Source organism: Moschus berezovskii, chromosome 12 (assembly GCF_049115385.1).
Source record: "Moschus berezovskii isolate FMDL1 chromosome 12, NW_MosBer_1.0, whole genome shotgun sequence".
Lineage (NCBI taxonomy): Eukaryota > Metazoa > Chordata > Mammalia > Artiodactyla > Moschidae > Moschus > Moschus berezovskii.
Window position 1 is genome coordinate 44,601,776 of NC_142471.1, and position 15,189 is coordinate 44,616,964.

The 15,189-nt window shown below is 38.8% G+C and overlaps 1 protein-coding gene across 6 annotated transcripts in view; it reads right to left on the reverse strand.

Annotated features, from left to right (window-relative positions):
- ERCC6 (ERCC excision repair 6, chromatin remodeling factor) overlaps window positions 1-15,189 on the reverse strand; it is a 74,553-nt gene that overhangs the window by 34,501 nt on the left and 24,863 nt on the right. For all 6 annotated transcript variants that reach the window (XM_088842096.1, XM_088842093.1, XM_055425250.2 and 3 more), the window contains exons 6-7: window positions 9,099-9,227; window positions 4,576-4,734 (exon numbers count right to left, since the gene is read on the reverse strand). In XM_088842096.1, the coding sequence (XP_088698222.1) occupies window positions 4,576-4,734; window positions 9,099-9,227 (288 nt within the window). The remainder of the gene's footprint in view (window positions 1-4,575; window positions 4,735-9,098; window positions 9,228-15,189) is intronic.

The window sequence follows — 15,189 nt, forward strand, 5'->3', positions numbered from 1 at the left end:
TCTAGCACCATCTTTTCAAAAGAAAGCACAATCAGAATGCCTCACCCCTTTGCTTAAGAGCCTTTTCATGTTTGTCCCTTACTCTTGAGACAGTCCAAACACCTCACCCTGCTGTATGAGACCACGAGGATCTGACCTTGGCCACCTCTTCAGCATCACCTCTCTCCAGAGCCCTCATCCTGACCGGCCCCTCAAAGTTCAGCACTCCCCCTGCCAGCGCTCTTCCAGTTCTTACAAAGTGTACACTTCTCTGACCTCTCAGCCTTTACCTTGTCCCTTCTTTCCCTCTTATTCCAACCACCCTCAACCTGTCCTTCAGCCCTCAACTTCCTCCCTTCCTGTCCCTTTCTCTCCAGGTAGGTTAAGGACCTTTCCTTGGTGCATCCATACTAGTTAGGACTCCACATTAACCCTGTCATAATATATATCACCGTGTGTGTGTGTGTGAAGGCAATGAAAGAATATTGGCTTTTTTAATGAAAACTTCTTTTAAAAGGCTGAAAGAAAATTATATTGAAACATTAAAAGAGATTATTTTTGAGTTGGAAATCATGGTTGACTTTTTTTTTTGCTACAGTTCAATAAATGATTCTCAAATTTAATTTGTAAACTAAACCACACAGCACTGGAAATATTAAAAATAATCTGCACAACTGAAAAATACCTTGTAATTCTGTAGAAAAACAAGCCATAACCTAAATAAGGCTGACCTTTTTACTCCAGTGTAACAAAATACCTCTGCTGCTACTGCTGCTGCTGCTAAATCACTTCAGTCGCGTCCGACTCTGTGTGACCCCATAGATGGAAGCCCACCAGGCTCCCCCGTCCCTGGGATTCTCCAAGCAAGAACACTGGGGTGGGTTGCCATTTCCTTCTCCAATGTGTGAAAGTGAAGTCGCTCAGTCGTGTCCGACCCTTAGCGACCCCACGGACTGCAGCCTACCAGGCTGCTCCATCCATGGGATTTTCTAGGCAAGAGTACTGGAGTAGCTTGCCATTGCCTTCATTTCTAAATCCTCCCAACCTTCAGCCAGTTACTGCCCCGGCCCCTCCGCTCCAGAGAATGGGCTCAGATCACAAGAAGCCAGGGGCTGACGGTTCCTAAAGAATTCCCAGCAGGGTCTCAGCCTCCCCAAGGGCAGGTCCCCTCAAACTCCTTGGGAGAGTACAGCTCTGCCCTGGCCCCTTCTGTGACAATACTCCCTTCAAGGATTAAATGCAGCAACTTCTTTTATCCTCCAAGAGCAATTAGAGAGCTATCAATATTCACTTACTATCTAAAATATTTAAAAACAAACTCACTTTCAAATAAACATAAATACATACATATGCTTTTGCAGGTCATACAGCTTTTATACTCTTTTTATAACATGGTCGTTGTCAACTGTTACAATATTATTTAAGGCCAACATTTTATTCTAGCTTAACATCTATCTGGCATTATTATGCCCTTCAGTTTCTGCCATTCTCTTAGGAAACTATGGAGGTTTTCACACAGAGTGGGAATCCAGGAGCAGACCTAGACTGCTCCGGAACCACAGAAGGGGCAATCACATCCATTAACAATCACATCAACTGTCCCACCCTTCTCTAGTCCTCAATACCAGTGAGATGATCTTAAGAAAGGGCTAAATGTACTAGAGCAATCAGTACCAATTACTAAACTGGCTACAGTTTCTTTCATCTTTGATTATCATTGATTACCTAATAAGTTTACAAGTCAATACCTCTGTGGTCAAATATTTCAACCTGCAGGATAGAAATCTGCCACTCATAGCCTTGAACTTATCAGGAATTACAACAAAGCAAAAATATTTACCTTTGAAAGTTTATTAACTTTTTCAGGCCATTTATTTGTAATTAGGAATTTCTTAAATGATATCGAAGACTTCAGAGTATTAACTGAAGTTTAAAAGGTTAACCATTTATTTCTTCTCCATCATAAAGTTCAGGGTCCTATCATTATAGTATGAATGGCAAAGAGAAAAGTATATAGTGTATAGACATTATGAACTGGGAAAACAACCAGTGATTTTTATTAACCACATGTAAGTATGATTTTCCCTCTTTTTAAAAGATATTACATATAAAACACATTAAAGAAACAAAAATTAAAAACTTCTTTTTACTATTAAGTTCCTTCTTGGTATCCCAGAGACATCCATGGTTTCAGGATCATTGACCTTAAAATTACAACACTAAGACCATTCAAATAAAAGCCCCCAAATCTACAGCTTGCAAGAGTTCAGAGGAAATTTACACAGCCCATGAAGCAATGCTGGCTCATGCAGAACTTGGTTTGACTATACATCCGACTATTTCTCTTTAGGACATAAACCAAGAGGAAGACTCCAAGTTCATCTAATTTCAGAGGAGGACATACTATAAAATTGTGAGAAAAATGTTATACAATTTGCCCTGGCACATGCACAGAGAAGGGACCAAGCTCCTCTAAACACCTCTATTCACAGAGACCAGTTGTTTGGCTGATACATAACTGCATTCTGGGAAGCCACTTCTACCAATACTATCTTAATAAAGATGATCTGGGCTATAATCCAACATGCCACACTATTTCATTATGGAAAAATGGAGATGCACATTGATAGTTAATTGATTACAGCTGCTGCTCATTATTAGCCCACAGTTCACTCCTAGTTGGATTGTCACCACTCGAGAGAACATGTTTTAATTTTTCGATCAAAACTACACTGCAGGGATGATTTTAGGTTTCCCAGGCCCGGCGTATTAGACCCAACTCAAGTTTCATGATAACAGGAAAGGAAGGGAAGAAAAGAGATGGAAAATAAGAAAATCCCAGAAATCATTTAAGGAAAGAAAGATAGTCTTAGAAACTATCTGGGGCGGCTTGGTGCATTCTAGTTATCAAAACCAAACCGAAACAAACGAGAAATGCAGAGGCAAGCCAACCCAACAGTTTGTTCGGAACAGAGACAGCACTTTATAAACCGTAAATTAATGATATACCTAGGTAAGAAAACACTAAATGCCCATTTTCAACTTTGACTTTTCCATTGGGATGGAATGTTTTCACATGAAATGTAACAGAATTTCAATATCAGAAGAAAAAACTCTGCTTCAACACTTTATTGTAGTAACAACAGAACATTTAATATTTAAAAATCTCCCAAAGTATTTTTCCCTTCCTACAACTGTGTAAGTATTTCTAAAATATCCTAAAACTTTAAGTACTGCTCATAGGATGTGCTGATCTGCTAAATTAATGACAAGAGTAAGGAATAAAAACAAAGCAAAAAACTCTTAAGATAAAATAAAAAGTTCTTTACTTAACACTTAATTGTTTGTATTTGACCCACTCCAATATTCTGGCCTGGAGAATCCCATGGACAGAGGAGCCTGGCGGGCTACAGTCCACAGGATTGAAAAGAATCGGACATGACTGAAGCAACTTAATCCACAACACACACAACATTCCAGTAAACATTTCTCTGTTGATGAACCAGGGTGCAGACAGTCCCTTTCTGCTGAGGCCGCCTTCAGGCACACTAACACTCTTTTAAAGGGGTCGTCAAATCACACCCTGTGACTGCCTGGGATTTCTAAGACTTAAGTGCCTGGTAAATATCTTGCTGTTACTCATTAGGTAAAGCCTATTAGAATTCAAGGAGCTGTTGGATTATCTGGGTTTAAAATTAAATATTCCACATAATTCATCTAGCATTAATTGATTTACATAATTCATCTACCATTACTGATTTACAGAAAAAGTCAACTTACAGCTTAAATATGGAAATGCTCACTGGATTTCAAGATAAACTATTTCAGTCCTATCACAAAGAACAAGTATAGTTTAAATGTTTATTCTTTCAGAAAATTAAAGTTTTAATAGTTTATTTGAATTCCTAAAGAAAATAAAGATCCCAACAAAAAATAGTTTTCTATCATTTTATATTTCTATCATTTAGACTTTGACTTTCAAATTTATATAAAATTCTTAAAGACTGGGAGAGTAGGGATAAAGCATAGTGAGCAGACAAGTATGTAATGTCATTTAAAAAAAAAAAAAAAGCACTATCTACAAAAGCTATCATGCACAATGATTATAAAAGAAATCCTCCAAAGATTCAACTTTCCCCATGAATAGACTTTGCACTTACTGTAATGCTCACCTGGTCTCCTGCCAGAACAAATATTTTAATGTAAAATTTAATAAATGGAACTAAAGGTATTATGGCTAATTTAAAATTCCATATTGTGTAAACTATTGATATTAACATAATTGAGTTTGTAAACAATCCATTTGTAGAAGCTAACCTTAGACACTGTATTGACCCAAAATATCTAGTGGGGCTCATCTGCAAAATGAAGCATCAATGCCTGGAATTCATTAAAAGTGTTACATGTTTAATTTCTCCTGCCCTACAGCTCCATTGTCTCGTAAAAATTTTCCTTTGATGTCCCCCACTAAAAGAATTAAAGGAATATTGTAATTGAAATGTCATCAATAATTCACAAGACCCTCCTCCACAGCAATACATCTGATGAAATATTAATTGAGCTCCACAGACTGACAGTCTGCAGAGGAGCACTTGCCTGTAATTTGAACCACGAGTCCTGATCTTGCTGTAGCTCAGACCTGCCAAGAAGGCAATTATCTGGATGGTCTTGCCCAATCCCATTTCGTCTCCCAGAATTCCTCCTGCCTGCTGGCAGTGCAATTCCCACAGCCACCTAACACCTGTCTGCTGGTACCTACAACAACAAACACCAACAAGAAAAGGAAAATGGCAAATGGTGGGTAATACAGATCATAACAGAAAGTACTCATGAATTAATCATTTAGCGAGGTTCTAGTACCAGTCAGAGAAACATGCCGGATGTGTGTTTTACATGAGTATTATATTTATAAGGTCATACATTTTTGATTACCTAAGGCATAAAATCACACATTTTTCTTTACAGAACATTAACACATTCTAATTAAACTGATAGATAGGGTAATTAGGGACTATTTCATTTCTTTTTCAACATTAGAAATAGCCTAGTAAACAAGCATAAACTTATTATCTTTTATTCAATATCTTCCTGGAAAAAAAAACTCAAATGTTTTTAGTTATATAAAGTTCTAATAATTTTTCTATGAAAAGATGCATTAACATTTACTTTTCCAATCTGAACAGCATAAAAAAGCAAGACAGAGAAGACTACAATTTACATTATATACTATTGAAAAGTCACTTGGTAATCATATTATCTTTTTATAGGAAAAATTAAATTTTAAGGCCATAAACAAGTCTAAAGAATAGGGCTAATCACAAAATTGGTACATAACAGATGAGTCTGTCATATTACTAGCAGAGGCAAAAAAAAAACAAAAACAGTTAAAAGGCTCAAAAACACAAAAGGTCTCTTAATATTTTAAAGTAGAACTTGATTCAGTGACTTTACCATAGATACAAAGGTCAGAGCTATTAAAATTTTAATAAATAAATTTTAAGCTTGATTTTAAATAAAATTTTAAATAAGTACAGGTCAAATAGAAATAATACATTCTCCCTCTAAAAAGAAAAAAGAGTTGGTATTTGCCCTTTCCCTTTCCCATCAATGGTATGCTTAATTCAATAATCTAAAAGTGAAGTTTAAAAAGGAACAAAGCAAGATGCATTTCTGAGGATGAAAGAAAGATTTAACGCTATGGAATGGCATGAAGATTATACACCAAGTTTAAAAATTTAAAGGAAAAAGCACTTAGAAGACAATGAAAGCTAAAGATTTTTCTTCCCCCCAAAGAAAATACCAAGGTTAGTGAGATGGCTACCCTAAAAGAAGGTCGTTTTGTTGTTTTACTGCCCAAATGTTTACTCTTTGGTACATGGTATCTCTCCCTAAAATCTCACGGATTTCAGTCCCTGTGAAACTAGTTTTATTTACTCCTCTCTCAGTAAGAATATCATCATTAACTTTCCCCCAGTATTTTGAAAATCAGCTGTGGAAAAAAATGTAGTCCAAAAAGTTCCCCAGAAAACTGATGTACGTTCACAATCCACTGAATTCCAGTCAACCATCCTCCTTTTACTGAGGTACAAAACTAGGGGGCCAACTCCTCTGGGAAGAACAGGGGCCAAAATGTCCCAGTGGTCATTCCAATGCTTTCCCACTACATGAAACTGTCTCCACCCAACATGGCTCCAATCCCTCTCCGTTTGGGGCCAATCAACTGAAAGAACCTAGAGAGGGACAATCGAGAAACAATGAAAGGAGTACAAAAGGGTGACCAGCATGGTATCCAGAGGGAGTTAGGTCGTCTGGATTCTCGGTGACCCATGAGAGGCAGAGACAGTGTGCTCAGTGTCTCCTCATCTACAGATGTAATTTCCAAGGGCGTTCAAACAGCATACGGTTGTATGTATAAGAAGTTGATTAACACTAAAGAAACAACTTAAGGAAAAACACCGACTAGGCAGCCTTGTAAGTCACATCACTACATGGAAATCCCCAACCACACCTGGGGACATTGTGCAAAGATGGCAAAGAACAGATCCCTCTTTCTATGAAGGCCCTTGGGCTGCATCAGCACACTGGATGGTAGGCACGTATCACTGGATGAGCACTTCCAGGACCTGGGTTCTGATTCCAGCAGTGTCACTGACTCAGGTTTTATTGCTTTAATTTCCTTAATAATAAAACACTATAAAACAATTACATACTTTAAATGAAAGCAGGCTATGGAATTCAGTTTTCATAATGTTTGAAAACATAAAAAATTACTCCTCAGGAAAAGTTAAAGATTTTTACAAACTGCTGTAAGAGTAACAGAATTACTATACTCTGCTTCCCCCATGAGACTGAAGCACCACAAAAGAACCACAGATAATTGGTGTATCTTGGCACGGTCACATTAACCTAAGACTGCATTTACTAGTGTGGCTAAAAGTAAGGTCAAAAGATTGAATTTTGTCACTTCACTGCTAAATCACAGAGTCAAATATATTTGCTGGGCAAATTTTCAAAACAGAACTTTAAAAGTTAACCAGGATTGTGCAGAAAATAGCACTTAAATAGGTAACAGTATCTGCTGACTCCTTTATGTACAAATATATCCTATTAATTTCATTCCACAGAGTGTGGTAAATACGGTAAAAATATATCTACAGCTTAAAATTAAATTGGCCTGGCTAAAACTTAATCATGAAAGAAAACTGGAAACTCTGCCAATATTACATTTTTTTTTCAAATAGCAGAATAAAAGAAACAGAAGTTTTGTAACATTTATGAAATATTTAAAATTCTGCTTTTCAGAGATGAAAAATGAAAACAAAATATTTTCAGTTCAGTTCAGTTCAGTTCAGTCGCTCAGTCGTGTCCGACTCTCCGCGACCCCAGGAATCACAGCACGCAAGGCCTCCCTGTCCATCACCAATTCCCGGAGTTCACTCAGACCCACGTCCACAGAGTTGGTGATGCCATCCAGCCATCTCATTCTCAGTCATCCCCTTCTTCTCCCGCCCCCAACCTTTCCCAGCATCAGAGTCTTTTCCAGTGAGTCAACTTATTTTGAACGAATGTGCAATTGAGACAAAATTTTTTTAAACATGTATTTACATTAACTACAATAAGGTTAATAGTCAATACACTGAATTTCATACCTTCTTAATAATAAGTTTAATTCTATTAACTGCGAAATTTCTTTGCTAGAAAGTCCCACATTTAGACAAAAATGCACATTCAACTTCATTTTTGAGGGTATTTGCCAAATCACTTAATACTCATGTAGAAGTATCCTGTCTTCATTAAATTAATCTGTAACCTGGGTATTCCTTCTGCTAGTACAACACAGATACTATTTGGCCTGTTTCTTATAAGAAATCACTTTAGAGAAGATGAAAAGAGTTGCCAATAAATATTATCTCTATTTATCTTTCCATAGTTAATTTTCATCTGGGAAAAGCAACAGCCAAAGTAGCCACTTCTACGGGCTATAAAAACATCTCCAAAAATTACTAGAGATTCCCTACAGTTCTTCTTTATAGTTCTGTCCAGTATAGCAACCCAACCAAGATATTTCACATCTTTAGGATTCAGCTTTCTTATATGTTTATTGGGATAAAATAACTACTCCCTCTGTCCCGTCCACCCTCAAGAGAAAAGTTAAAATTATAATAAAAGCTCTTTGAGAGGAAATATGAAAAGCAGGCTGTTTTTAAGTAGACATCTTGCACAAGTTTCAGGCATGGCTATCAGCTGAATCTGTGAAGGAGATTAAACTTAAGTGTCTCAAAGAAAGATGTTTACATCCTGCTCCCAACTACCAAGTGATAATACAAGAGACAGAAAAAAGCTACTTAACGCTTTAACTTCCTATATGCATCAAGGAAGCTTTCTTAAAGTACCTTGTTAAGTTAATCCCAGAAGGGATGAGACTGAAAACCTGGCTCAGTATTTACATTCATCACGGAGACTGTACCAGACCTTATAGGCTATGGACACGCATCTACCACAGGGCATCCATTTATCTGCAACCCTGGGCCACTTCACATATAAAACACAGTTTCAAGTAGAAACTCAGTCCTGAAGGTGTCTGCCTACATCTTCTCTTTTGATATAAGAATAACATCTACAGGAAATACTTAGATACACATTTGGTCAGCTCAGAAGTATACCCTTAGGTACGATACAAGACACTCAAAAAAAAAATCTCTACAAAGTTTTTTATTTCAACACAGAAGTATAGGACCTCTGCAATACTGATTTTAATAAGCAATTCTTCTTAATTAATCTGATTTAAGAAATTAGAGATTTGGTCCCTTAAAAATGCTAAAAACAACAACAAAGTAACTTGATATAAATAGCCTTTAAAGTGTTTTTAGTCTGTTGAGACAGGTCCACATAGATTTATAAGTTTATAAACACACTGAATGCACACTTCAGTCAATTTATTATCATCTAATTTTAATGAACAGCATCTGGCTAAAATTTTATTTGATGTAACCGTATTCAAAATAAATTGCTGCAAGTACCTTAAGGGCCCACAGGTAACTACTATGTAGTTCCTAAAATATTAATTTGTACACAATGGCTTGATGACAGATGTAAAGGAAGGAACACATGGCACATACTTAAAAAGTTTTTTGAACAGAAAACCCGGCATTTTAAAACCTTCGTCAAATTCAGCATCGCTTTCCTCAGAATCATCTTCAAGCCTCAAACTCTTCTCTTTGTCCTTCAGTCTCAGTTTATTCCATCTCCTACCATGAAAACAAAAATCATATTTTCATTACTTTGGTTCCAAATCAGATTAAAATAGTTCAAAGTAATACAAAGAAAAAAAACAGACAAAATAGAACAGTCCTTTAGCTTTCTGCTGCCATCATTACCCAAAACACTGATGTTCAAGAGAAAAAAAAGATTCTCTTTTCCCTTCTCTTCAATTCTCATTTGAATTATTATAGCTGCTCTAGAAATATTCCTGTAAGGTCTCATTTCATTATCAAAACTACTTGCTCCTTTCCCGGCATACCCTAAGGGAAAATTTCTCTGCTAGTTCCTAAGATATATGAACTTAATTCTAGAAAATATTCAGTGGAAATTTCAATATAACTAAATTTATAGATACTAAATGTCATAGCTCCAAAATGACAATGTAAGAAAAAATAAATTTTATTTATAATTACTATTTCTGTGCTAAAGATATGATGGTCATAGCATAAAACACCACAACATCTTGGAACATAAAGCAAGTTTTTGGTCAAAATTACTGTGTATCAGATTCACATGCTGATTACTTAATTAGGGAGAGGCATCAACGATATAAAAGTATGGATAATGATATGACTGAGGGAAAAAGGTGTTCGCTAAATAAAATCTAAGTTATAAATTTAGTTATATGATGCTTTTCAGATATGAAATAGGATGAACATTTATATTTCAGAAGGGTGACTCCATTTACGTATAACAAAAGACAAGTCTAAAGACCTGAGAGCATTAGTGATACAGCAAGGCTATCAGGGAGGTGCAGCCATGTAGTCAGACTCATTCTGCACCCATATAACTAAAATGGACACTGGTGTCATAAGAAAAAAAGTGTCAACAGCCTCACATTCTAGTTGCTTCCAAAACAACAGGATAGCTTTTTTAGTATGCATGCAGCTGACACTTTGAATTTCACAAAATGGTGGAAATGAAACAGAACAGTAACACAGATAAATGCCTTCCAAGTAGAAAGCTCACAGGAAGGGGATGAGAACAGCAACGCATTTAAGAAGTCATTACTCTGCCCTGACTGTGCAGGACTAACAGAGAAAGTGAGAGGGAAGGTAGAGGAAAACACGAGAGCATCATATTGCACACCCGGCCCAGGTCCAACACCGATTACCAAACCAGCACAGAGGCCAAACATGGGGCAACAGGCACCCCGTGCATGGATGCTGGAAGACCTTAAAGCAGGTCCTCCGATTAATTCTAGCCTGGTGAAAATGTCAGCGCTTCAGAGTAAGGAAGAGGAGGGCTAGCTAAGGCTTGATTGTGATCAATAAGGAAGAACTAGTTGGTGATCTGAAACTACTTCACAGTGCCTATAAACAAGCACTGCTGCTGATTTTCAGAGAACAGACAACGGAAGAGGCAGTACACAGCCAAGCCTAAGAAAACAGCCATCACATAACCATAAAGTTTAATATGTGACTGTTTTGTATGGGAAAATTTTAATGGCCTTTTTGTGCTTAACTTCTAAAGGCAATCTCTTCCTCTCTTCAATTAGTATTTTTCTTTCTTAAAAGTCATCACCATGCAATTCAGGAAGTACTGCTAAGTGGCTCTAACAGTCTTAGCTCCGCTTCTGAGTTGCACATTATCTACAAATTTAGGTAAGCGCAATGGTATACAGTTCCGTTCCATTCTGTCGCTGAGTCGTGTCCGACTCTTTGTGACCCCGTGGACTGTAGCCTACCAGGCTTCTCCGTCCATGGGATTCTCCAGGCAAGAATACTGGAGTGGGTTACCGTTTCCCTCTCCAGGGGATCTTCCCAACCCAGGGATCGAACCCGGGTCTCCCGCATTGGAGGCAGACGCTTTAACCTCTGTGGCACCAGGGAAGCCCGGGTGTATCATGGTATACAGTAGTGGTTCTCAATAGTGGGGGCAACCTGGGCATCCTCTGAGGGTGACCCCCACCCCCACCCCAGGGTAACTTGACAACGTCTGGAGACAATCTGGTTGTTACAAGTGCTGGGGGGAGGGGAGACATACTACTAGTATTTAGCAGGTAGAGGCCAGGATGCTGCTAAACATCCTACAATGTCCAAGATAGTCCTCTACAACAAAATATTATCCGGTCTCAAATGTCAACAGTGGCAGGCTGAGAAATTCTGATATAAAAATATCCCTTACAATTAGAACTTAGAAACTAAAATGATGTATATCCATTTTCCTGATATATATATATATACACACACACATATCTGATTCTCATTATCTGAAATTTAGCAAGCAAGCAATTTCAGATAATGAGATAACCCTCGGTACCCAAATTCTTACTCTCAGAACCAAACATCTGCATAATAAAAGATGTTTCTTTTTAGCAAATTTGTGGATAATGTAAATTTTGAGAAAAAAAAATCACAAAAACTTAAAAAATCACAGCCACTTAAAAATACTTCATTTTGCATCTACTCAAAAATAATTTTACAGGAAGAAAAAGAAAAGCACCATAAGATGCTGGCTTTACAAGTTTGGCACAGCAAGGTCATTGAATATTTTGCATGTAAGTGTTTCACACCTTAAACTTCACTGACAAGTGATGGCTATTTCCTTAGACTTAGCCAGTTAATCTTGGTGGCTATTAAATTTCCCACCACATCACACTGCTTCAACAGTTTCAGCTTCCTCCCTCTCACTCTTTCTTCTCTGAAATATATAGGCATCATGTAGCCACAGAACACACAGCACCTAGGAAACCACATAAGCCACTACAGAATGATTGCATTCCAGTGCCTTCCGCTTCATAAAGAAAGATGAAAAGAGACAAACATTTATCCAGTTTGGCTAACAGATGACTAAAGGTGGTGGGGGAAAATCATTATTGCCTACAAGTATTTGTATCATCGTGAAGACAAAGTGCCCCAGTAGAATCATATGCACATATTAAAGACAGAAAATACCAGCGTTATAAAACCACATGCACGTGTGGCTCCAGCTAAGAGATTCTCCTGGTATATAAAGCAGTAATTCCTCATGTGGCAAATCACCAAGAGACCTGACCATCTAACCAGCACCACTTAACGTGGGGCAGCACCAAGTGTTGGTCAACAAGAAGTACCACGCGGCATGCCAGTGGGGTGGAGGAGAGCCAGATTCACCTCAACTCTGAGAGAAACAGATGTCTTCCCATCCCAGATGCCAACAGGGTCTAAGATAGCTCTCTTCAGTGTGCTTAACTCGCCGGTCCTACAGTCTGAGCAGCCTGCCCAGTCTGAGGTATAAAAGGGGCTTCCGTGCTGTGAATAAAGCGGGTCTGACATACGCCCAACAAGCACAGGCCCAGGCCCAAACCCTCAGACTCAGATGGTCCAGAATCAAATCCTACTGCTATGTATTACCACTTCAGCCCTCGGCAAGCAACTTAACCTCTTTAGCATCTACGTTTCCTAGACTCTGAGATGAGGGAAGAGTGGCATCTATGTCACCGGATTTGGGGAAGGATTAAATGAGGTGCCACATATAAAGCACTTATCATAAGACAAGAATATAATAGGTGCTCAATGAATTAATGTATTATATATAATCATAGGTACTTACTAAAACCTCACACAACCCTGAGTGAACTGTCACAACGTTCATTTCCAGAGGAATAAACAGAGGCAACGTACAGCTCAACACAATCTGCACGTGAGCATGCAACACAGCACGAACACATGACAGGACTCTGGAACAGGTACATCTGCTCGAAAACTGTGACAATCGGTCAAATGGATGCTCAGTAAATGACTGTGAAGAGCATGATCATCATGAGTAAAGATACTTAGCCATCAGAAGATATCTGCTGGAAAACGTCAATTTAAAAGTTCAATAACAGATTTGTAAATAGTAAATTATCATGAAGTATGGCCGCCTTTTTATATGATAGTAACAAGAAGATAACTACAGAATAACCTAAAAATGGCTGGGAGTGAGTCAAAATTAAGATCTGGACCCAGATATCTGAAATCTTAAAAATGGCCTCAGAAATGTCTACATTCAATTATTTCAATAAATAAGCTAGATGACGGATTTTAAAAGTAGAACGGGGCAGTAAATAGTCCAATATTTACATTTTTGAAAAAGTAATCACTTTTCATGTTTTCCATCCCCTCGTTTTAAAAAAGAGTCACACATGTAAGAGTCACAGCTGCAGCCACATAAAACCAAGCAGGCCTGGTGTTCTCTGGCAGGGTTTCCAACTCCCCACACGATTGCCATAGTCAGCCCACTGCTGACGCTGCTGGCAGCTACTTAGAAGAGAACCCAGTAATAAACATAAACTTACAATTCCAATCAGATGCAGGCAGGGCAAATGCTCCTTGGCTTCGCCACATTCGTGCAGGAGTGAGAACCTGGCCCAGGCTGTGGGCCCTGGGGCTGATACTGCAATAACGATCTGTCAGCAGTGGACCCAGGGCCCGACAGACAGCAACGCTGCACAACCAGCTGAACTGCACAAAACGATATATCCTTCAGTTGTAACCTACTGGCATGCCTTGTCGATGTAACCCTGAGAATACACCTGAGAAGTTAATTTCTTTTCAAAGGAGAATTAAAAGCATCTCAAGGATGTTCAAAATAACAGAGCAGAACACAGCCAGCTGCCACCATGCCGAACCTTGGAGCCCACTCATTGCTGTGCATCTGCATGCCCTGTACTGTCCCCAACCCCCTTCCCACAACACACACATTCATTCATATGCCTGGGGACCATTCGGACCTCAGCCCGAGGAGCACCTCCAGAAGAAGTCTCGTGCAAACAGCCAGTTAGGTGTCGAGTCCTCCAGGTGCCTTCCTAACACCACGCACCTTGGGCACACCTGATATCTCCACTACCAGAGTGGGAGCATCTTTTGAAATCTGTATGTCTCCCCAGTTGGACTGGGAGCCACTTGAGGTCAGATGGTCTCAGTCATTTTCGTATCTTTAAAGACTAGCATAATGCCCACCTCACCAGAGGCTCGATAAATGCTAAAGGAATGAATCAACAGGGTTAAGAATTGGGTGAGGAAGACCCAGGGGCAGAGAACCATGGCTTGAAAATGGTCATAAAATAGGTCCCTCAGAAATGGTTCAAGAAACGTCTTGTTCTAGCGCCTTCGGGTCTGCCTCCTGCTGCACTTCCTGCCCCTTCTACATGCATGACTCTGAAATACTACTCTGGGCTGCAGCCACTGCATAAACATGGCTGGGTCCGCTGCAAAGAATGAGGCTTGGCCAAGAGTGACTGCAAAGTCGGAGATGTTTAATTTAGAATTTTATAAGGAGGAAAAAAAGAAAGAAGAGAGTAAGCTCATTACATTGAATGACAAAAATTTTGTAAGTTGTTTTCAATTCCTCATTTCTGTTTTTCTGGGTTTCCTAGGGGATTCACTTTGCAACAGGACTGGTTTTTGCACACTAGCTGATGGGAAGAAAATAAGGAGTCCTGAGTTTGGGTCCAAGGCTCCCAAGGACCAGGTGGGAAAGGCTGGGCAAAAGATTCAACTTTTTATGAAAGGATTCAGCTCTTAGCAGAGGAAAAAAGAAGTTTACGTAGCCCTAATCTATATTTACATTACCAGAAAGGAAATAATGCTTCTAGCGTTCCCACTTTCATCTTTTCTTTAATCCATACATGTAATAGTCACAGCTGCAACCCAACAAAATGAGGTGAGTTTGTTACTCACTGGGAGGTTTTCTAACTCCTCCAGTCCCTCAAACTCCAGTGGCAGCTACCAGAGCAGAACCAGCAAAAAACACAAATGTAAGCTACCCACTGAGAGGGGGAAACTGGATGTAGGCAGAGAGCTACATTACAGGTCTGCAACTAGTAAGGGGAGGTCTGAACTTCAGAAATATCATTTGACAACACTGCATTTGTCTCCTCGAACACAAAATGAGCCAAATAACAGGTTCCTATAGGACTAAATGAAGTAATATGTTTTGGAAACTATTTTTAATACTGCATACATGTCAGAAGGAGATCAATCC